At 51.3% G+C, this 19,037-nt stretch overlaps 1 protein-coding gene across 1 annotated transcript in view; it reads right to left on the minus strand.

Moving 5' to 3' along the window:
* The window catches only part of LOC101278554 (mucin-12), a 42,653-nt gene continuing 23,616 nt past the window's right edge, over window positions 1-19,037 (minus strand). The window contains exons 2-12 of the mRNA XM_012532671.2: window positions 8,223-8,324; window positions 7,637-7,764; window positions 7,270-7,334; window positions 4,634-4,785; window positions 4,189-4,263; window positions 3,935-4,097; window positions 3,108-3,269; window positions 2,802-2,804; window positions 2,426-2,502; window positions 474-562; window positions 1-305 (exon numbers count right to left, since the gene is read on the minus strand). Of these exons, the coding sequence (XP_012388125.1) occupies window positions 264-305; window positions 474-562; window positions 2,426-2,502; window positions 2,802-2,804; window positions 3,108-3,269; window positions 3,935-4,097; window positions 4,189-4,263; window positions 4,634-4,785; window positions 7,270-7,334; window positions 7,637-7,764; window positions 8,223-8,324 (1,058 nt within the window). The 3' untranslated portion in view covers window positions 1-263. The remainder of the gene's footprint in view (window positions 306-473; window positions 563-2,425; window positions 2,503-2,801; window positions 2,805-3,107; window positions 3,270-3,934; window positions 4,098-4,188; window positions 4,264-4,633; window positions 4,786-7,269; window positions 7,335-7,636; window positions 7,765-8,222; window positions 8,325-19,037) is intronic.

Consider the following 19,037-nt stretch of genomic DNA (forward strand, 5'->3'; position numbering starts at 1 on the left):
TAAGACTTGCTCTTTTATGGTAGGAAATTCCAGAGTGGGTGTCACCATAGAGCAAACAAGATGCCTTGGGGCTCCTGGATGGAGGGCAAGGGAGCAGAGTGTGGTCACAACAGTGGGGATGGGGCAAACCCAGCAGCCCTGAGAGGACTGTCCTTGGGCCCTGACGTCTGATTCCTCTTGGCGGCCCCGGGACCTGTGGAGGGCTCTGTCAGCCGCTATCTCGTCGTCCAGATCTGGGTGAGGGGTGAGAGCCCCTGTCCCCCTCACTGAGCAGCTGTCACCACCGTGGGCCTCTGAATGTGGAGCTGGGGGGTGGGAGAGAGGAGGTACCGCTGAGGGGCCAGTAGTGATGGCTGCGTCCCCGGGGAGCGACCTGCCCTCTGGGCCGAGGGTGCCCCGCCCTCCCCAGGCAGCCCCAGGGGGTGGGGGACAGGGGAGCAGCCCCTAGCTGGGGGGGGTAGCTCCTGAGTCACCTCTGTGCTGGGGTCCACATTCTGCAGGGAAGGCTGGAAGTGTCTGTAGACATTTTCAAGGCCAAACGTGTCCCCCTGCAGATTCTGACCTGTAGGGAGAGGTACTGGGGTGAGAGTGAGCCTGGGGGAAGCCAAAGACGCCCAGAGGAGGGTTTTTTTCCAGTAAAAGGACCAGCTCTGAAGAGTCAGCCCCAGAGCTGCCCTAAACTCCCTTCCCACTGCCCATCCGTCCTCCCAGCAGCACAGCTTGTCTGAGGCTCGGGAGGGGACCTGGGGAGCTGGCCCAGGGTCACGTGGGAACAGGAGGGCACCAGAGCAGCAGCCCTCCGACATGCTCTGGGGTCAAAAGTCGTGGCTGGTGAGCAGGGGCCCCAGGCCCAGGGGCCGCTTGGTCTGGGTGGGGCAGGAGGACGGGACTGCTTGCGGTCACCGTGCACACTTCCTCATGGCAACGGTAGCCACAGCAGACACAAAGCAGCTGCGACTGGAATCTCTTGTTTGAGTTGGCACGTGTCCAGCACCCACTGTGCCCATCTTGCAGACAGACTTCCTCCTCGGCCTCCGGGCCCCAGGCTCCGGGTCCTCCTGGCATCTTCCAGAACATTCCCCTGCTGCTTCCTTCAAGATCCCCCACGCGGCCCTCCACCTGCCCTCCTCTCCCACTGTCTCCCCACCGTGGGCTAGGCTGACCCCCAGTGCTGCCCACAGGCCGCAGGCCTGTCCCCAGGCTTCGGACTGGCCAGATCTGGGGTGCCTCCCCCTCCCTGTACCCTGCCCTCCCACCCCCGCCCAGCGCAACCCACCTGCTGCTTCTCCCCACTGCGCCCCGTCATCCCCGCCCAGAGCCTGCAAACAACACGCCCTGCCTGACTCACTGGCATCTGAGCTATGTCATCTGCTGTCCACGCCTCCCGGTCTATGCCACCCCCACTCAGCCTCATCGTCCCTCACCTGTGGTACTGTGCTTCTCCCTCCCTGGACTCCCCACTTTCATGCTGTCCCGCTTAGATCTTCCTGAGTGAGCTGCTCAAAACGAAGTCTGGTCCCCCTCCCTTAAAGCCCCTCCTGTGTGTCCCCCCATCATGGCACACTGACCAGCCTTGACCTGGCCCTGTCATTCTCCCGTCCCACTGATCCGCCCTTGGAGGGTCAGACACCCCCACAGACTGTGCTCTTTCCCACCTCCATGTCCTTTCTTAAGTAGGGACCCCTGCCGGGAAAGCCCTTTCCCTTCCCATCGTGGGACAAGGCCTCGCTGCCCACTGGGCTGTATGTTCATGGGAGCAGGAAACACATGGCTTACTCCCCACCACTGCCCTGGCTCTCAGCCTAGGGGATGCCCCTCCGCAGTCTTGTCTGACCCCCGCCCCACTCTGGGCTGGTGCAGGTATATCTATGCCCCGTCAAGCCCTGGCCATGGCCCTATCATCCTATTAACTGTGTGCGTCTGGTGTGCTGGGGGTGGTCTCCGGGGGCAGGATCAGGCTCTCAGCCATCCCTGGAATCCCTCCATCATGTTTGTCAGGAAGTACTGGGAAGGGTTTTCCACCGCAGCTGGGTGCAGGGCCGGGAGCAGCTCTGGGAGCCAGAGCAGGCTGAACCCACGTGGAGCTCCACGGAGGGGCAGCTTATGAACCGGATTTTGGAAACAGGGTGGGATGCGGGTGAGCAGAGACTCAGACCACCGGAAGCAGCCCAGTCTATGCAAAGGCATGGGCCACAGACTGGAGTGCACGGAACTTGACGGGGAGGAGCGAGAAAAGGCCGGAGGGCCAGCAGGGGCTGCCCGTGGAGGCTCGGGGTCAGGAGGCTGCAGAGGAGCCTGGCTTCTGCAGCAGAGGTGGGGCGACCTGGCAGGATGTGCGCGCGTGTCACCCACAACCCCACTGAGCCCGACTTTGGCACTTCTACGCCCTCCAGCCTGCCCCGTCCTGGCCCCTGACGAGATCTACCTTCCCAGACGCCGGCGCTCTGGAAGCTGACAAGGACATCTTCTTCTTGCCAGTCTCGAGACAGGTTGTTCTCTTGCCTGCCAACAGAAATGCCGTGAGCAGCTCATGGCAGAGAGGCGGGGGAGGGGGCTCAGAGGCCTCTGAACCTCGGGCTTCCGGAAGGGGCTGTCCTGGCCAAGCCCTGAGTCAGGGAGGAGACTTCCCCCAGCGACAGCCGCAGAAAACAAAAAGCATTCCTGGGGATGTCACCACGGCCTGGCCCCCCCAACGCCTCAGTGGGCCTCAGTGTCCTTATCTGTGAGATGGGGGCATTGGACTAGAGTCAGGGCAGTTCCCTTCGATTGCCGGCCAGGTGCTGTGCTGAGCATTACTCAACCTTCTCAGGTGGGTCTTATGCATTTTACAATTGGGGGAAAGCGACGGCGGTCTTTCCCAGTGTCCGAGTGTGACGGTGTTGCTCTAGGGAAGCCAAGGTGATAAGAAGCACCAGGTAATTTCATTACATAATCCAATTTCAGTACATATGTTTTTGTTTCCATTTCTCTGCCAAACAGACATGTCCTGTCAGATCAGCAGGCTGCCCTGGGCCTCAGCTGACTGCTCAGCTGGAAGGAGCAGAGCCTCACGTTATTCTGACTGTGGTCCCCTCTCCCCAGGCCCCGCCCCAGCCCCAGAAGCTCACCTGTGCAGTTTTCTCTGGGATTGGCTGAGTGAGATGGCCAGGACCACCACCGAGACCACCAGTAGCACCACCACGGCCCCTACGATCCCATACGCCATGCTCTTGCTGGTGCTGAATTCACAGCTTTCTCCCCAGTGCCAGTGCGTGTCCGAGTTCAGGCACCTGGGGACACACACAAGCTCAGGCCAGCCCACCAGCATCCCTCACCCACCCAGTCTCCCGAAAGAAAAAAATCAATATCAAAGCACAGGAAACCAGCTCTCCCTCTGAGGACGGTTGCTGGGTGCTCTCCCTGACTCTCAAGGCTAAGGGGCGGGGAGGGTGTGCAGGGACCACAGATCTGCGGAGCAGGAATTCAGAATCCGAGAGCGCCGGTACCTCGTCCCAAACACGTGATGTTCACCCATCTAAACACTAAGTAGTTGGCACTTTGACAGCCTGTTACCGTGTTTTATATTTTGTACTTTAATTTATGATCTCCCGAATGTCGCGTCCCAGCTACAGCGGGAGGTGATAATGGCACGGTGGCTGGGATGGTGTCAGGGAAACGAATGACAGATGGAGATGAGATCCATGGATACAGATTTGGAAATTGGTAACTGGAACTTTTTCAGGAAGGGGCTTGCTCAGTGCTACGATGCCTGTGTCTGTAATCTGCACCTCCCTCTCCCTCTGGTGGGGTGGAAGATGGGAGACCTGGGTAGAAGAAAGAGGGGTGTAGAGGAGGGGGGAGGGGTGCCTTGCGAGCTCTGCCCACTCCCACCCTGCCGCCTTGGGTGACTGTCGGGGAGAGTGGGGCCCTGCCACCAGAGAGGGTAGAGGCTCACAGGCAACGGGGGCCACTTCGCTGAAGCTGGCACCTGCCGTGGTGACAGTTCATTTGCGACTTCGTCCCCAGGGTGCACTTGGTCACACAGGCCAGCTTCCCATTCAGATCATCCACGTAGTAGAATTGGGCGAATTCCTTCGCAACTTTCTGAGTGCATTGCCCTGGGGGTGGGGGGCGGGCAGGAAGCGTCAGCCTGGTGAACACGCCCTCTAGCCCTCAGGTTTACCATCCACACTCTGCGGAGCTGCTTACCTTGCACGTCAAAGCCGAGCTTCACGGTCTCATTCACGAAGGTGTCCTTCTCATTGTAGCACAGGAATGAGATGTCTGCCCAGGGTGGTGGGAAAGAACAAAATAGATATGGCGCCTCTGCCCCCTGGGGGCAGCCAGCCTTCCCCTCCTCCTTGCTGGGAACAAGGCTAGTAGGATCTTGGCCATCCCCAGATGCAGCTGGGCCTGTGAGCTTGCTCAGATGGGGACATTAGGGCTGGTGACAACCTCAGCCCGGGACTGGGAGGGACTGCTGGCCGCAGCACAGAGTCTGCGGAAGGTATCCGGGCATGACTGCTGGGGAGGGAGGTCTCTGGAGCTCCGGAAGAGAGGAGAGAGGTGAGGTGTGGGGATGGGGCTGAGACCTCCCTAAGCGACCCCTCCCATCCTTTCCCCACCAACATCAAGGGGTTTTAGATGGGCTTACTTTTGCACGCTTCAGAATTACTGGGTAGCTTTCCGGTCTCATTCATAACCTTGGCCTTTATGATCTTAGTGAGGTTTGCAAACAGCTCCTGAAACTCTGAAGTGAAGTTTGCCTCCATGACGACTTCATGTTCCACCACGACGCTGCCTTTGCTGGAATTAGGAATCGTCAGCTACCCTGTGTTGCCCGCCCTCCCAGCAAGCAGGGCCCAAGAAGCAAGAGAGGTGATGAGAAACAATTAGCCATATGTCCCAGAGGCAGGACAGAATAGAGACTCTTCCCTCCAGCAGGTAACAACCTAGAGGGAGGCTACAGAGTAAACCTGTGATAACAATATATGCCAATGGGTGGAATTCATTCCTAAAAATGGAAGCTGTTGGGCAAAGATGCGGAGAAACTGAACCCTCGTGCATCGTTGGTGGGAATGTAAAATGGTGCGGCCACTGTGGAAAACAGTATGATGGTTCCTCAAAAACTTAAAAACAGAATGACCATATGGTCCAGCAATTCCACCTCTGGGCATCTAGCCCAAAGAATTGAAAGCAGAGGCAGGAAGAAATATTTGTACACCCATGTTCATCGCAGTGTTATTCATAAAAACTAAACGGTGAAAGCAATTTAAGCGCCCATCAGTGGATGAATGAATAAACAAAATATAGTCTGTACATACAATGAAATATTATTCAGGCTCAAAAAGGAAGGAAATTTTGAGACACGCTACAACATGCATGAACCTTGAGGACATTATGCTAAGTGAAATAAGCCAGTTGCAAAAAAACAACTACTCTATGAGTATTTATGAGTCGCAATATGAGGTCCCTGGAGTAATCAAATTTGTAGAGACAGAAGGTAACGTGGTAGTTGCCAGGGGTGGGATGAGGAGGAATTGGGAGTTATTGTTGAATGGCGACAGAGCTTCAGTTTGGGAAGATGAAAAAGTTCTGGAGAAGGACAGTGGTGGTTGCACAACAATGTGGATGGACTTAATGCTGCTGAACCGTACACTCAAAATGGCGAATTCAGTGATTAATGGCAGACTTTATGTTATGGGTATTTTACTACAATGAAAAAATTTTTAATTAAAAAATGTAAAGTAGAAGCTATTGGATTATATTTACAAAACCAAAAAAGTAAGCGTTCAGAAATGAAGAAACATGAAGCTGCTTTAGAAACGTTGGATTTCAACCCAGAAGCTTCTTGTTAGACAGTCAGCAATGCTCTCAGCAGAGAGAACTTGAGACAAGGTCCATCACTAGTCACAGCCATTGTGACAGAGAAGTCAGGAGCAGGACCCAGGAGGACTTGAAACAACAAAATCCTGAGCCAGAAGGGAGATGGAGACAATGGCTCTGATGCTGGGTGGGGGTGGAGGACACTAGGCTATGGAACACAAAGGGCCCTGGACATGTTGGGACCTGACACCCCCAGGCTCCCTTCCCACCCCTCTGTCTGCTTCTTTGCACTCTCCTCTCAGAGTTCTGATTCTCCTGCCTATCCTTTCAATGTTGGGGCTTCCCATGCTCCTTCCCTGGTACATCTTCGCTTCTGTGCTGTGACGACGGCCCCGGCCATCTGGTCTACTCCCAGGGCTTCCAGCGATGTCTATCTAGGGATGCCAACACCAGTGCCTCCACTGTAGACCCTTCCTATCCCATGTTTGACCATCAGCTGCTCCATCACTCAGCCACTCCACGTGGCTGGGCCCCCAGGCCAAACTCATCATCTTCGTCTCCCATTCTGCTCTTCCTTGTGTTCCTCATTTCAGCAAAGGGCACCCCGCACTCCCAGAAGCCCAGAAATCTGGTGTCGTTCCTCCTTTTCTCAAAACACCCATCAAACTCCCATGATCTGCTGGTCCTGCCCCCTAAAGACCTTTCACACTGGATACTTTTCTTCTTCATTATCACCTCTGAGGTCCAGGCTGCTATCATCTCCCTCCTCTGTCCACCCATTCTCAGCCCTGTAGCCAAATTGAGTTGTCTGCAGTGCAGATCGGATACTATCCCAATGGGCCACAATTGCTTCACATCTAAATAGCTTGGCACAGGTTACCTTTCTAACCTCCTCTCCCACCATGACCCCTTTGTCCTCAAGCAGCCAAGTGTGCTTTATGTTCTTGGAATCTACCCTCCTTTCTCTCACCTCTAGGCCCATCGTCATTGATTTCCTCTTGTAACACTCTCCTCCTCCTTTCCTTCTACTTGGCTCATTTCTCCTCATCCTTCAAGCCTCAGCTTAGCTGTCACTTCCTCCAGGAGGATTTCCCTCCATCTCACTGAGCTTGCATTCAGGACCTCTCCCACTGCACCTTGGGTGTCCCTTACCATAATTCTAGACAGACTGCACAGCCATTCTGCTACCTGTGTTCTGCCACTCTAAGCTCCATGAAGACCAGAACCACTGTGCTCGCAGCACCTAGCACAGGGTAGGCTTTCAATACTAGTTTGTTACTTGGATGAGTGCTGAATGAATGAATGCATGGTCTCAGAGCCCTCAGGTGTTGCCTTCTAGCTGAGGACCTTTTTGACCCAGCCAGGTACTGATACTCGAATCATTCATGATAGGAGGAGACAGGAGAGCAGGCAAGAGAGAAGGAGCTTCCCATAGTCTATAAATCTCTCCACCCCCATACTCACAGTAGTTTCCTAATGATCACGCCTCTGTATTGTGGAAAGTCTTTGCTCCTGTAAGCTTTATCCATCTGAAAGAAACAAGACAGCTGAGCTCATAGAAGCCTGGAGTGTGCAGCAGCCCCTGTTCTCTTTCCCCAAGGAGCCCCTGTATTAGCCCATAGGAAAGAAGGAAGGGAAGGCAGAGGGATGTTCCCTCTTCCAGGATGTGTTGGAGGGGTATGGCTCAAGGAAGGAGGCTCTCAGAGGAACCGCCCCCCTCTCAGGACTTAGGCTGAAGGGACCCAAGAGCTGAGAAGCCCTGAACAGTAAGTCAAGATGAGCCCTGGCATCCCCTCTCACATTGGTGAATCTAGGCTTCCTCTGCTCTTACCTGACTCTTGAATAGTTGAACAAAATTCAGGTATGTATGGGAGGATATGTTATTTAGGTCTTCTGTGAAATTTCTGTTAGTTACTTTCACTCTCAGTTCTACAGTGGCATTGATTTTTTCTGGGACTTCTGTGGGAAGAGGACACATTATGCATGAGACAGCAACCTCCCAGTAATGCCTTGCAGGATTAGTTAATTCTTCATCTATTGGTTTTGGGGAAGTAGAGGAAGTGTGTAGGAGGGAGGATGGAAACTCAAAAGGCAGGTAGGAGTAGCTGAAACTTCTGCCCCTTGCCTCTGTATACCAGGAAGAGCTAGTGGCCAGGATCACAACCAAGTGAGACCTAAATGGAGGCCTCTAGATGATCATCCTGATGAGAGAGGCAGGTTAGCTAGTGAAAAGGACCCAGAAGGGGGAGGCAGAAGGTCCATGTTCTACCTGCGTTTTGGTCTGGGTGAAAGTCACATTTTCTCCTCTACCTGCACAATTAAGCAGTGGTAGCAAATGATCCTTCCAGTGCTGCCCTCCTATTTTAAGTGGTTAAGGGATGTGGGGATGATCTACAAGTCTCAGGAAAGGTCTTTACCTATGAATAAGTATTCCAAGAGGGACTGACACTGGTAACCAAAGTAGCCTTGGGTACAGGCACATTCTTCTCCGTTCCAAGTGGCCCCATTGTAGCACTGCCCTGAGAAGGGGTAGAACATTCACAGAGGTTACCATGGAAGCCCAAAACACAAAAACATTGACTCCTGTTCCAAGTCCCATCATTCAGACACTGCATTGAAAGATGGGGATGGGACCAGATGATCATGCAGCAACCGAGATCCATTTGTCACCACCTCAACCCCCAGGAGAGAGTAGGGAAAGGAAGAGGGACAACAGAGAGGAAGGAAGCAAGAGATAAAAGAGGACACACAAAGGGGCTTCCCTGGTGGCGCAGTGGTTGGGAGTCCGCCTGCCAATGCAGGGGGCACGAGTTTGAGCCCTGGTCTGGGAAGATCCCATGTGCCGTGGAGCAACTAAGCCCGTGTGCCACAACTACTGAGCCCGCGAGCCACAGCTACTGAAGCCCGTGAGCCTAGAGCCCGTGCTCCGTGACAGGAGAGGCCCACACACCGCAGCGAAGAGTAGCCCTGGTTCGCCACAGCTAGAGAAAGCCTGCGTGCATCAGGAAAGACCCAAAGCAGCCAAAAATAAAATAAATAAATTAAAAAAAAATAGAGGACACACAAAGAAAACAAGGGCCCTACAAATCGAAAGGGAGCAACATCATCTGCATGGATGATGTACATTGGTAACAAAAAGGCACTGGAAGTGTGGAACAAGACCACAAGGAGTACAAAACTGATTAGCTGATAAGGGAAGATGAGCAGGAGGAACCCATAGAGTGACAAACGAGGAGACTTACTTGTTGTCATAGCTGGAGAGTGGGTTGTCATCACAGCTGTGTGTGTACCAGCGAGTGGGGGACACAGAGTTGAAATGGTACTGAAACCAGGGACTGGAGCACCAGTGGAGCCAGGTGAAGTGGAGGACAGAGGAGGAGAAAAGCCAGAAGTTGACTCCTCTTTGGCAGTCATGGTGATAGGTTCTGAGACCACAATGTGGGTAGAGATCTCACTGGGGCTTAATGCGGAAGGACTTGCATTGTATGTACTATGCAAAGAAGGGATAGAGAATGATGGTGTGGACCCCTCTGTGGAGGTTGTGTAGAAAGTGGATCCTGGAGGAGAAGATGTGATCATGTGTCCATAACCACCAGAAGTGATTAAGGATTCTCTAGGCCTTGATGTGGAAGCAGAAATTTCATTCCCTTCAGTAACAGTGCTGTTCAAGGTACCTGTAGGTTTTGATGAATCAGGAGTAGAGGTAGAAAATGTGGTTTCCTTGGTGAGGCCTGTGGTTGTCTGTGCAGAGACAGAGGGGGTGGTAAACAGCTGGCTGGAGCTTGAAGAGGAAGCAACGCTACCATAATGCCCAGGATAGGAAGTTCCAGACGAAATGGTTGATTTAGATGATTCGGAAATTGTTGTGAGGGCCGAGGGCATTTCAGTAATTGCTGTTGTGTTGTGTCCAGTGCTGGAGGTGGTGGTAGAAAGTTGCTCAGAACTTAAAGGTGTAGAAGATGAGGAGTAAGAGGAGAGTGTGTGTGTTGACGGCGCTGAGAGAGTCGTGGACACAGTGGTTTCAATATAAAATGTCGGTGTTTGTTCATCACCACTGGATGTGGTAATGGATTCAACTGGACGTGAAGTGGACACAAGACTTCCATCCCCTTTAGAAACTGTTGTTGTAGGTGAGTCCATGAGCTGAGGAGAATCAGATATGGTGTTGTGATCTGTGGTTTTCTGAGTAACAACAGTGGCAGTCTGTCTTGATCCAGCTGGGCCAGTGAATGTCTCTCCATTGCTTGATGGGGCTGTAGAAATCCCAGCAACTGTGGTGTGGAAACCCTCAGAAAAGACTGTGGATTCAGACCATTTAGAAGTGGTGGTGGAACTCCCAGTGGCTGTGGTGTGGGAACCCTCAGAAGACGCTGAGAATTCAGTCCCATCAAAAGTGGTGGTGGAACTCCCAGGGCCTGTGATTGGGGAACCCTCAGAAGAGACTGTGGATTCAGACCAACCAGAATTTGTGGGGGAACTCCCAGAGGCTGTGGTGAGGAAAACTTCAGAAGAGACTGTGGATTTAGACCAACCAGATATTGTGGTGGAACTCAGAGGGCCTGTGGTGTGGGAACACTCAGAAGCGACTGTGGATTCAGACCAACCAGAATTTGTGGGGGAACTCCCAGAGGCTGTGGTGAGGAAATGCTCAGAGGAGACAGTGGATTCAGACCAACCAGAAGTGGTGGTGAAACTCCAAGGGCCTGTGGTGTGGGAACCCTCAGAAGACACTGTAGATTCAGACCAACCAGAAGTGGCGGTGGAACTCCAAGGGCCTGTTGTTTGGGAACCCCCATAAGAGACTGTGGAATCAGACCAACCTGAAGTGGTGGCAGAACTCCAAGGGCCTGTGGTGGGGGACTCCTCAGAAGAGACTGTGGATTCAGACCAACCAGAAGTGGTGGTGGAATTCCCATCAACTGTGGTGGGGAAGCCCTCAGAAGACACTCTGGATTTAGACCAACCATAGGTTGTGGTGGAATTCTGAAGACCTGCGGTGTGGGAACCCTCAGAAAAGACTGTGGATTCAGACCAACCAGAATTGGTGGCGGAACTCTGAAGGCCTGTGGTTGGGGAAGCCTCAGAAGAGAGAGTGGATTCAGACCAACCAGAATTGGTGGGGAAACTCCCAGAGGCTGTGGTGAGGAAACCCTCAGAGGAGGCTGTGGATCCAGACCAACCAGGAGTGGTGGTGAAGCTCCAAGGGCCTGTGGTGTGGGAACCCTCAGAAGACACTGTGGATTCAGATCTACCAGAAGTGGCGGAGGAACTCCAAGGGCCTGTGGTGGGGGAATCCTCAGAAGAGACTTTGGATTCAGACCCACCAGAAGTGGTAGTGGAACTCCCAGGGCCTCTGGTGTGGGAACCCTCAGAAGAGAGTGTGGATTCAGACCAACCAGACGTGGTGGTGGAACTCCCAGAGCCTCTGGTGTGGGAACCCTCAGAAGAGACTGTGGATTCAGACCATCCAGAATTTGTGGGGGAATTCCCATCCCCTGTGGTTGGGGAACCCTCAGTAGAGACTGTGGATTCAGTCCAGCCCAAAGTGGTGGTGGAACTCTGAAGGCCTGTGATGTGGGAACCCTCAGAAGAGATGGTGGATTCTGACCAAGTGGAAGTCGTGGTGGAACTCACAGTGCTTTCGCTGGAAGCAGAACTTGGATTGCAAGTTGTGGATGTCTCTCCTGGAATAAAATAAGTGGTAGACAGTTGATGAGGACTTGCAGGGGATGCAGTTCTTCCATCACTTTCGGTATAGGTGGTCGGAGGACTGTTGTTAACAAATCTGAAACGTGTCTAGAGAATTGTTTCTTTAGTGAATGTCATGGCTGTTTGTCCAAAGACTTGAGTGGTGGTTGATTCACCAGAACCAGAAGGTGATGAAGCTCTTATATTATCAGTAGTATGGAAGGTGGCAGATGGAACTGATAATTCTTAGAGTATTGTAGGAAAAGTGGATTGCCCGGTAGTAATTATGGCTGACGGTCCATCACCGGGACTTGTTTTGTGGACATTCTTGGTTAAGGTGTTTGCAGATGACACAGTGAATTGGGAAAACTCAGAGATGATACTTTGGTATGTGATTTTGTTACTGAGTTTAATGGCAGTCTGTCCCAGGCTGCCTGGGACATAGCTTGTCAGCCTATGACACTGAAGCATGGCTTTCCTTTTCAGGGGTATAGGATGCCCCTATGTCAGGGGCATCTGTAGATATGGATAATTTACCAATGGTGATCTAGACCTTTGTCTCTTCTGTTGAGTATAGTAGTTTATTTATAGGGCAAAGTATCACTAGCTAATATTCTGGGGGTTAATGTGATTTATGACTTGAATTGTTAGTTGTATGGCTGTGGATTTTGACAAATCTGTATGTTCATATATATGCACATATATACATACACACATATATATACATATATACGTGTATATGATTTTTCTCAACCCACAGTGTCATCTGCAAACACCTTAAATAAGAATGCCTCCATATCAAATATATATGTATACTGTTACCCAATATTGCCTGTACATTCCTCCCAGGCACCCAGAGACATGTTCATTTCCTTTGGCACTCCTGCATAAATTCAAGCTGATATTAGTACTCACACACCCCCTGCACATTCCTTTTGCCCCTCACATCCTGTGATCTGCAGGCCACACACTCACCTTCCGTCATGTGACTGACACTTAGTCTGACAAATCTCTCTTCACAATCCTTTACATGTGAGATTCCTCCTCTACCCCAGCACTTCCCACTGACCCAGGAGGAACAGGAGAGCTAAGGCAGTCACCCATTACTGTGGATAATTCATCCCCTGTCCTTTCTCTCCAGATATACTTACACAGAGGCTAGCCACTCTACCTGGAATACTACCACCACTACCTGGCTGTCCTGTGACCCCGGCGACTGCCCAGATGAGCTCTTCCTCCACCCTGGTCCCACAGCCCCCTCGATGGGCTGCAGCTCTCTGATAATGGGAGCTGGGCTTGCACCCTGGGACTGGAGGGCTTCTTCTGTGTTCTCTGTGCCACTAAGAACATGTGACTGCACATGTGAGACTCTATTTTCCTATGGAAGTTGGGACTATAATCTCTGGCTCCTCTTCACCCTGCCTATAAGACGAATAAGATGGAATATGGATAGAATCTTTGTGACAATTGTGCCATAAATCTAGGGATTATTAGGAATTCCACAGGATGGTGTATAGAAACCTCCTTGAGAGGGCAGGGCATGTGACTTCCTGTCCCTCCTGTCGGTCCCCCACTCCTCTGCAAAGATGCCCTGGGGCTGCATCTTTCTCACATCTCAGGAAGGTGGACTTTGGCCCCTGGCAGAGAGGACTGTGGAGGCCGTCAAGGCAGTGGCACCCTCCGCCCTCCCAGATGCTCCCATTTTCACAGGGTCCTAAAAGAGGCAGACAGTCACAGGGAGAGGCCAGGAGCTGGACCAGGACTGGAGGCCAGGGTAGTAGACAATTAGCGAAGATATGTCATTCACACCAACAGTTCTGGATCGTTGGCTTTGCAGAGCTACCATCAGAACATTAAGGGAGAGACTTCCCTGGTGGTCCAGTGACTAAGACTCCATGGTCCCAATGCAGGGGTCCCAGGTTCGATCCCTGGTCAGGGAACTAGATCCCGCATGCCGCAACTAAGACCAGGAGCAGGCAGATAAAAAAAAAATTTTTAAAAGAAAAAGAACATTAGGGGAAGAGTGATATCAAATCGTTGATTAAGGCAGTTCGGGTCAAAGGTGGCATAATGCCTATGATTTGTGGAATTCTAAAGTAATGTAAAAAATTGACAAGATTGCTTGGTTGTTTTTAAGTCAGTAGATATGTTTGTTTTGCCCAATTCTCCTGCCTACGGAGTTAGGTTTTGCCTAATTCAGCATGGGGAAGAGAAGCGGCTGAGCTGAGAGGCTGCCAAGGGTGGAGGTGGGGCCTCCCTGGGGCTTGGGTATGAAGAGGATCAGAGAGAGAGAGAGAGAGAGAGACCACACATGGGGCCTCTGGTCAACCCAAAGCAGAGGGTAGCAGGGCTCAGAGTAAACCCAGGCTGGCGGACAAATGAGCCCCTACCCCTCACGGGGTGTCCTGGCCCCCCAGCGCAATTCGGGGGCAGTCAAGGCCCATTTGAAGGGACAGTGGGAGTCAACAGGGTGGGAGAGGGAGGGAACCACCCTTCTGCCTTTCTCAGAAGGCTTTGAAAAGAAAGTAATATCGAAGCTGTCTTTTTCCCTTCTTCTTTGAAAAGAAGGGGTTTTGTGGACTTAGGCATTACAAATTTTACTGGACTTTTTAAGTTATAAAAGTAGACTATTTTTGCTGAGAAAGTCAAACAATGAGAAAGCATATAAAGGCAATTTATTATCGTGTCCCTAACTGAGTCACAAAGAATAAATAGGGGTGGGGAGAGGTGACATTTATTGGCGGCCTATCAAATTCCTGTGTAGCCATATCACAACTGTAACTCAATGACTGTGTATGTAATTCCCTTTGCCCCTCTCTGAGCACATAGAGAACATTTCTGCCCCGTTCAGCCTGAACCAGAGTGGCTGCTCCATGAGCACGTCTTGAGTAAAGGAGAGAATGAATACTGGAACGTCTACCTGACACTTCTTCTTAGTTATTTAATGCAACCCTGGGAGGTAGACATGAATATTCCTGTTTCACACCTGAATTGAGGGTCTAAGGGTTAAATATTTTCTGAGTTCACCCAGCTGGAAGGTAGAATTCAAGCTCAATCTGAGGGTAGCTTTTACTTTTAGCACAAGGAAAGGGTTAAATACTTTCCAAGTTCACCCAGCTGGTTAGGTAGAATTCAAGCACAATCTGAAGGTAGGTTTTACTTTTAGCACAAGAAAAGGGTTTCTCGAGTGGCGAAGAGCAAAGAAAACGTTTCAGGCGGGGGGAACAGCATGTGTGGAAGCTCAGAGTACATGTTTGGGGCAGAGCTAAATACTGAGAGACCAGAGGGGGCAGAAGGAAGGCTGGCAAGGTGGGTGTGAAGCCAGCTCTGGACTTGACTCAGCAACAGTGGAGAACATCCAGCAAAAGGCCATGATCACAGCTGTGCCTTAGGAGCAGAGCCCTGGAGTGAAGGGCAGTGAGGGCAGAGGCATGGAGATTGACTGATGAGCCCACGGCAGTTACATAGTGGGACGCCGGGGGCCCCAGTGAAGGCCAGGACACTCGTTGGCATGGCCTCTGGACAGGCTGTCTTTGGTCTTTATTCCTGAATTCACACCATTTACTCCCTTTTACTGCCACTCACGTCTTCGCTATAGTTGCCGACCAGCTTGAGTGCCCAAATCCCTGTCCTTTTCACCAGGCTGCCGTTCCTCCTGGAATTTCTCATCTCCTTCAGGTCCTAAGACACCACTGCCTCCTAACCACCCTTCTCCTCCCTGGTGCTGTTCTTTCCTGCTCACTGTCTAACTGAGACCCTCAAGATAAAGGCTCTGGGGCTTCCCTGGTGGCGCAGTGGTTGAGAGTCCGCCTGCCGATGCAGGGGACACGGGTTCGTGCTCCGGTCCGGGAAGATCCCACATGCCGCGGAGCGGCTGGGCCCGTGAGCCATGGCCGCTGAGCCTGCGCGTCCGGAGCCTGTGCTCCGCAATGGGAGAGGCCACAACAGTGAGAGGCCTGCGTACCGCAAAAAAAAAAAAAAAAAAGATAAGGGCTCTGCCATATCCCCCACCTCCCCGGCAGCAGCCTCGTCCATGCCCAAGGCTTTCACTCATTTCTGGGAGGGACAAGAAAAAGGCACCCTAGACAGTGCCCTGTGAAGAGCTTCAGAACCTTCCCAGCCTGAGATTCCGGTGGTCACGTCATCCCCAAAGGATGCGTCAGAGAAGTTGAGCAAACTCCTTCCCAAAGTCAACCTCCAGGGTCAGAAGATGTTCCACCAGGAAGCTGAGCAAAGGAAAAACACAGACATTCTCCACAGAAACAATGTACATGGCCAATAAGCCTATGAGAAGAGAATGGTCAACTTCACTGGTAAGCGTATCACATTGCACCCCCCTCTGTGATGTTAAGTAACGTAGCTGGTATTGGTTGGGGAATAAGATGCTGATGGACGTTAGCTTAGTATCATATTTCTAAAGGATAATTTTGAAAATGTGCATCAGGGATTGTGGCAGAGTCATACCATTTTAATGATTCCACTTCTAGTTACTGACCCTAAAGTAAAGTAATCTGATGCAGATTTTTTTAAAAAATGTTTTACGAGAAGGTTTATTGCATCATTATCTATGAAAGATTGGGGAAAACCTGTCCAAGAATAAAAGAATAGGAGACCAGTTAGAGGACTAGCGTATTCCATAAAATAGAATATTAATCAGCCATTGAAACAGAAACTGCCCCTAGAATAAATCTAAATATCTATTCAGAAAAAGACCAAAATGTTAGCAATGTTTATCTGAGTGGTAAGTTTAAGAGAGATTTTCCTCCTTTTGTTTGTCTATATTTTCTAAATGTTCTACCATAAATAGGCATTCACGATATAATGTCTAAACATAATAAATGCATATGCTGTAAAAATTAAAACTTAGGTGTGCCCAGTACCTTGGAGAACTCATGCAAAATCACTAATAATTCCCAAGCTGGGATTCCCCACACCTTTGTGATCAAAATGCTTTAACAAAAATGATCTAATGTCTGTGTTGCACTAGCCATCCAAGATACCAGCTCTCCTACCAAACAAGTAAAATTTTACTTTCTTGTCCTGTGTACAGTTCTTATTGCTTCTTTCTTTAAAAGATAATCATTTGAGTTAGGCGGCTGGTTTGCCAAGCAAGTTTTTCACTTGGTGGCATTCTTGGGGAAAAGCCCTCGAAAACACCTTGGGACAAGTCTGAAGATCGCCACCTCGATAGGAGACGGTCCCCTCCTACCACCTCCAAAACACATTTCTGCTTGTGGTGGCTCAGCGGGGTCCATGGGAGCAGCCCTGAAGGGTGGGGTGTGGAGCGGGGGGCACACCTGTGAGGGCAGGTGCTACCCGGCTACGGGATCTTGTGCAGTTAACCTCTCTGAACTTCCATTTCCCCCGGAAAATGGGGATGAATGATGCCTGCCTTCACCACCCTTCTCATTCTAGAACAGGGGTCCCCAACCCCCGGGCCGTGGACCGGCACCAGTCCGCAGCCTGTTAGGAACCGGGCCGCACAGCAGAAGGTAAGCCGCGGGCAGGCGAGCGAAACTTCATCTGCCGCTCCCCGTCGCTCCCCATTGCTTGCAATACCGCCTGAACCAACCCCCCGCTCCCCACCTCCTGTCCGTGGAAAAATTGTCTTCCACAAAACCCGTCCCTGGTGCCAAAAAGGTTGGGGACCACTGTTCTAGAATATCCTACAAGAGAAGCCATGTGGGGGCCACTAGGCTGTGTCACTCAGTCCTGGGTGTACTTTCAGCCCTGCCACACACAACCTCAGTGACTTGGGCCTGTCTCCTTTTCTGGAAGGTCATTCCCACCTGGCAGAGTCACCTTAGGGGTGAGACAAGGCCGGGGCCACCTTGCCTCTGCCCCCCACCCCCTGCCTTGCACACACCTGTGGCGAATGAATGGGCTTCCCGGCTTTCTAGCACCAGCAGCCAGTGCCACCTGCCGCTGCCCCTGCTCACTGCCTCCCTGAAGGGCTGTTGCTCTGATTACTGTAGAAGCATGGTAGAGTGGGTTGAATTATGTCCCCCAAAAATATATGTCCAAGTCCTAATCCCCATATACCCTTGAGGGTGACCTTATTTGGAAATAAGGTCTTTGCAGATGTAATTAAGTTAAGGATCTCAAGATCAGATCATCCTGGATTTAGGGTGGGCCCTAAATTCAATGACTGGTGTCCTTATAAGAGAAAGGCAAGGGGGACTTGACACAAACAGGGAAGCAGGCTATGAGAAGACAGATGCAGAGGTTGGAGTGATGCCACACAGCCAAGCAACGCCAAGAACCACCGAAGCTGGAAGGGACAATGAGAGCGTCTGGAGGGACCAGGCCCTGATGATACCTTATTTCGGATTTCTGGCCTCCATAGCTATGAGAGAATAAATTTCTGTTGTTTGAAGCACAAAGTCTATCGTAATTTGTTGTAGCGGCCTCAGGAAACTAACACACACGGACACCCCCAGTTAGAGCAAGTGGTAAAGAATGTGGGCTCTGGAGCCTGACAGCGGGGGTTCCCATCCTGGCTCCTCCACCTGATAGATGGGAAGCCTTGAACTAGTTAACATCTCCATGCCTCAGTTTCCCCATGTATAAAACAGAAATCAGTAACAGTGCTTCTTCCCAGGGTCGCTGGGAAATTTAACTGAGATATCAGTTAGAACACTGTCTAGCACATAGTAGGCCCTCAGTGAACACCAGCAGCTCTGATCATTAGTGTCACACCCAGACAGCGGGAGGCGTGGCTTCCTGATGTGTTGTACCCAGGGAATCTGTTTGTCACTATTCCAGTTCTGTCCATAGCTACGTATGGCTTTGTCAGTTCTGAAATTGTCTAAAGGCTTTGAGCATCTATTACTACTCCCTCCCTGGACTCCCCGTCAGCCAGCAAACTCCAGTGTCACCTCTCCCTACAGGCTCCCAGATCAGCCCAGGCGGACAGCCTCTGAGTGGTACCCCCTTCACCCTCCTCCACCGGGGCCCCTCTCGGAGCCTCAGCAGCAGCCCTGGGTTGTGGTTCTTTCTGCCCCGTTCCCGTGTTTCTGTCTAATAAACAAGACTATAAACTGGCCTTATTCATCCTACCTGGTTCAGAGTACCTGCCTGGGAAGAGCCAGGTCTCCTGTGTTTGCTGAATGAGTAAGTTTATTACTCTGCGTAAAACACTAAACGTAAGCCCCCCCTATGACTCAGTGATTCTACTTCCAATTATAAATCCAAGAGAAATGAGTGCACGTGTCCATCCAAAAATGTGTACAAGACCTGTAGTGGCTTTATCCATAACAGCAAAAACAAAAAAAAAACAAAAAAATACAACTACTGCCTTTTAATTGCTCTAAATTTATGTCACCTACGCTTCAAAGGTTGCCCCTTTGTCTACTGTGAACAAGTCTGTTGTGGCCTTCACCACACTTTATTTTTTTTTTTAAACCCCACGTTTGTTTATTTATTTGGCTGTCATGGGTCTTCGTTTCTGTGCGAGGGCTCTCTCTAGTTGCGGCAAGCGGGGGCCACTCTTCATCGCGGTGCGCAGGCCTCTCGCTATCGCGGCCTCTCTTGTAGCGGAGCAC

Source organism: Orcinus orca, chromosome 16, assembly GCF_937001465.1.
Source record: "Orcinus orca chromosome 16, mOrcOrc1.1, whole genome shotgun sequence".
Taxonomy (NCBI): Eukaryota; Metazoa; Chordata; class Mammalia; order Artiodactyla; family Delphinidae; genus Orcinus; species Orcinus orca.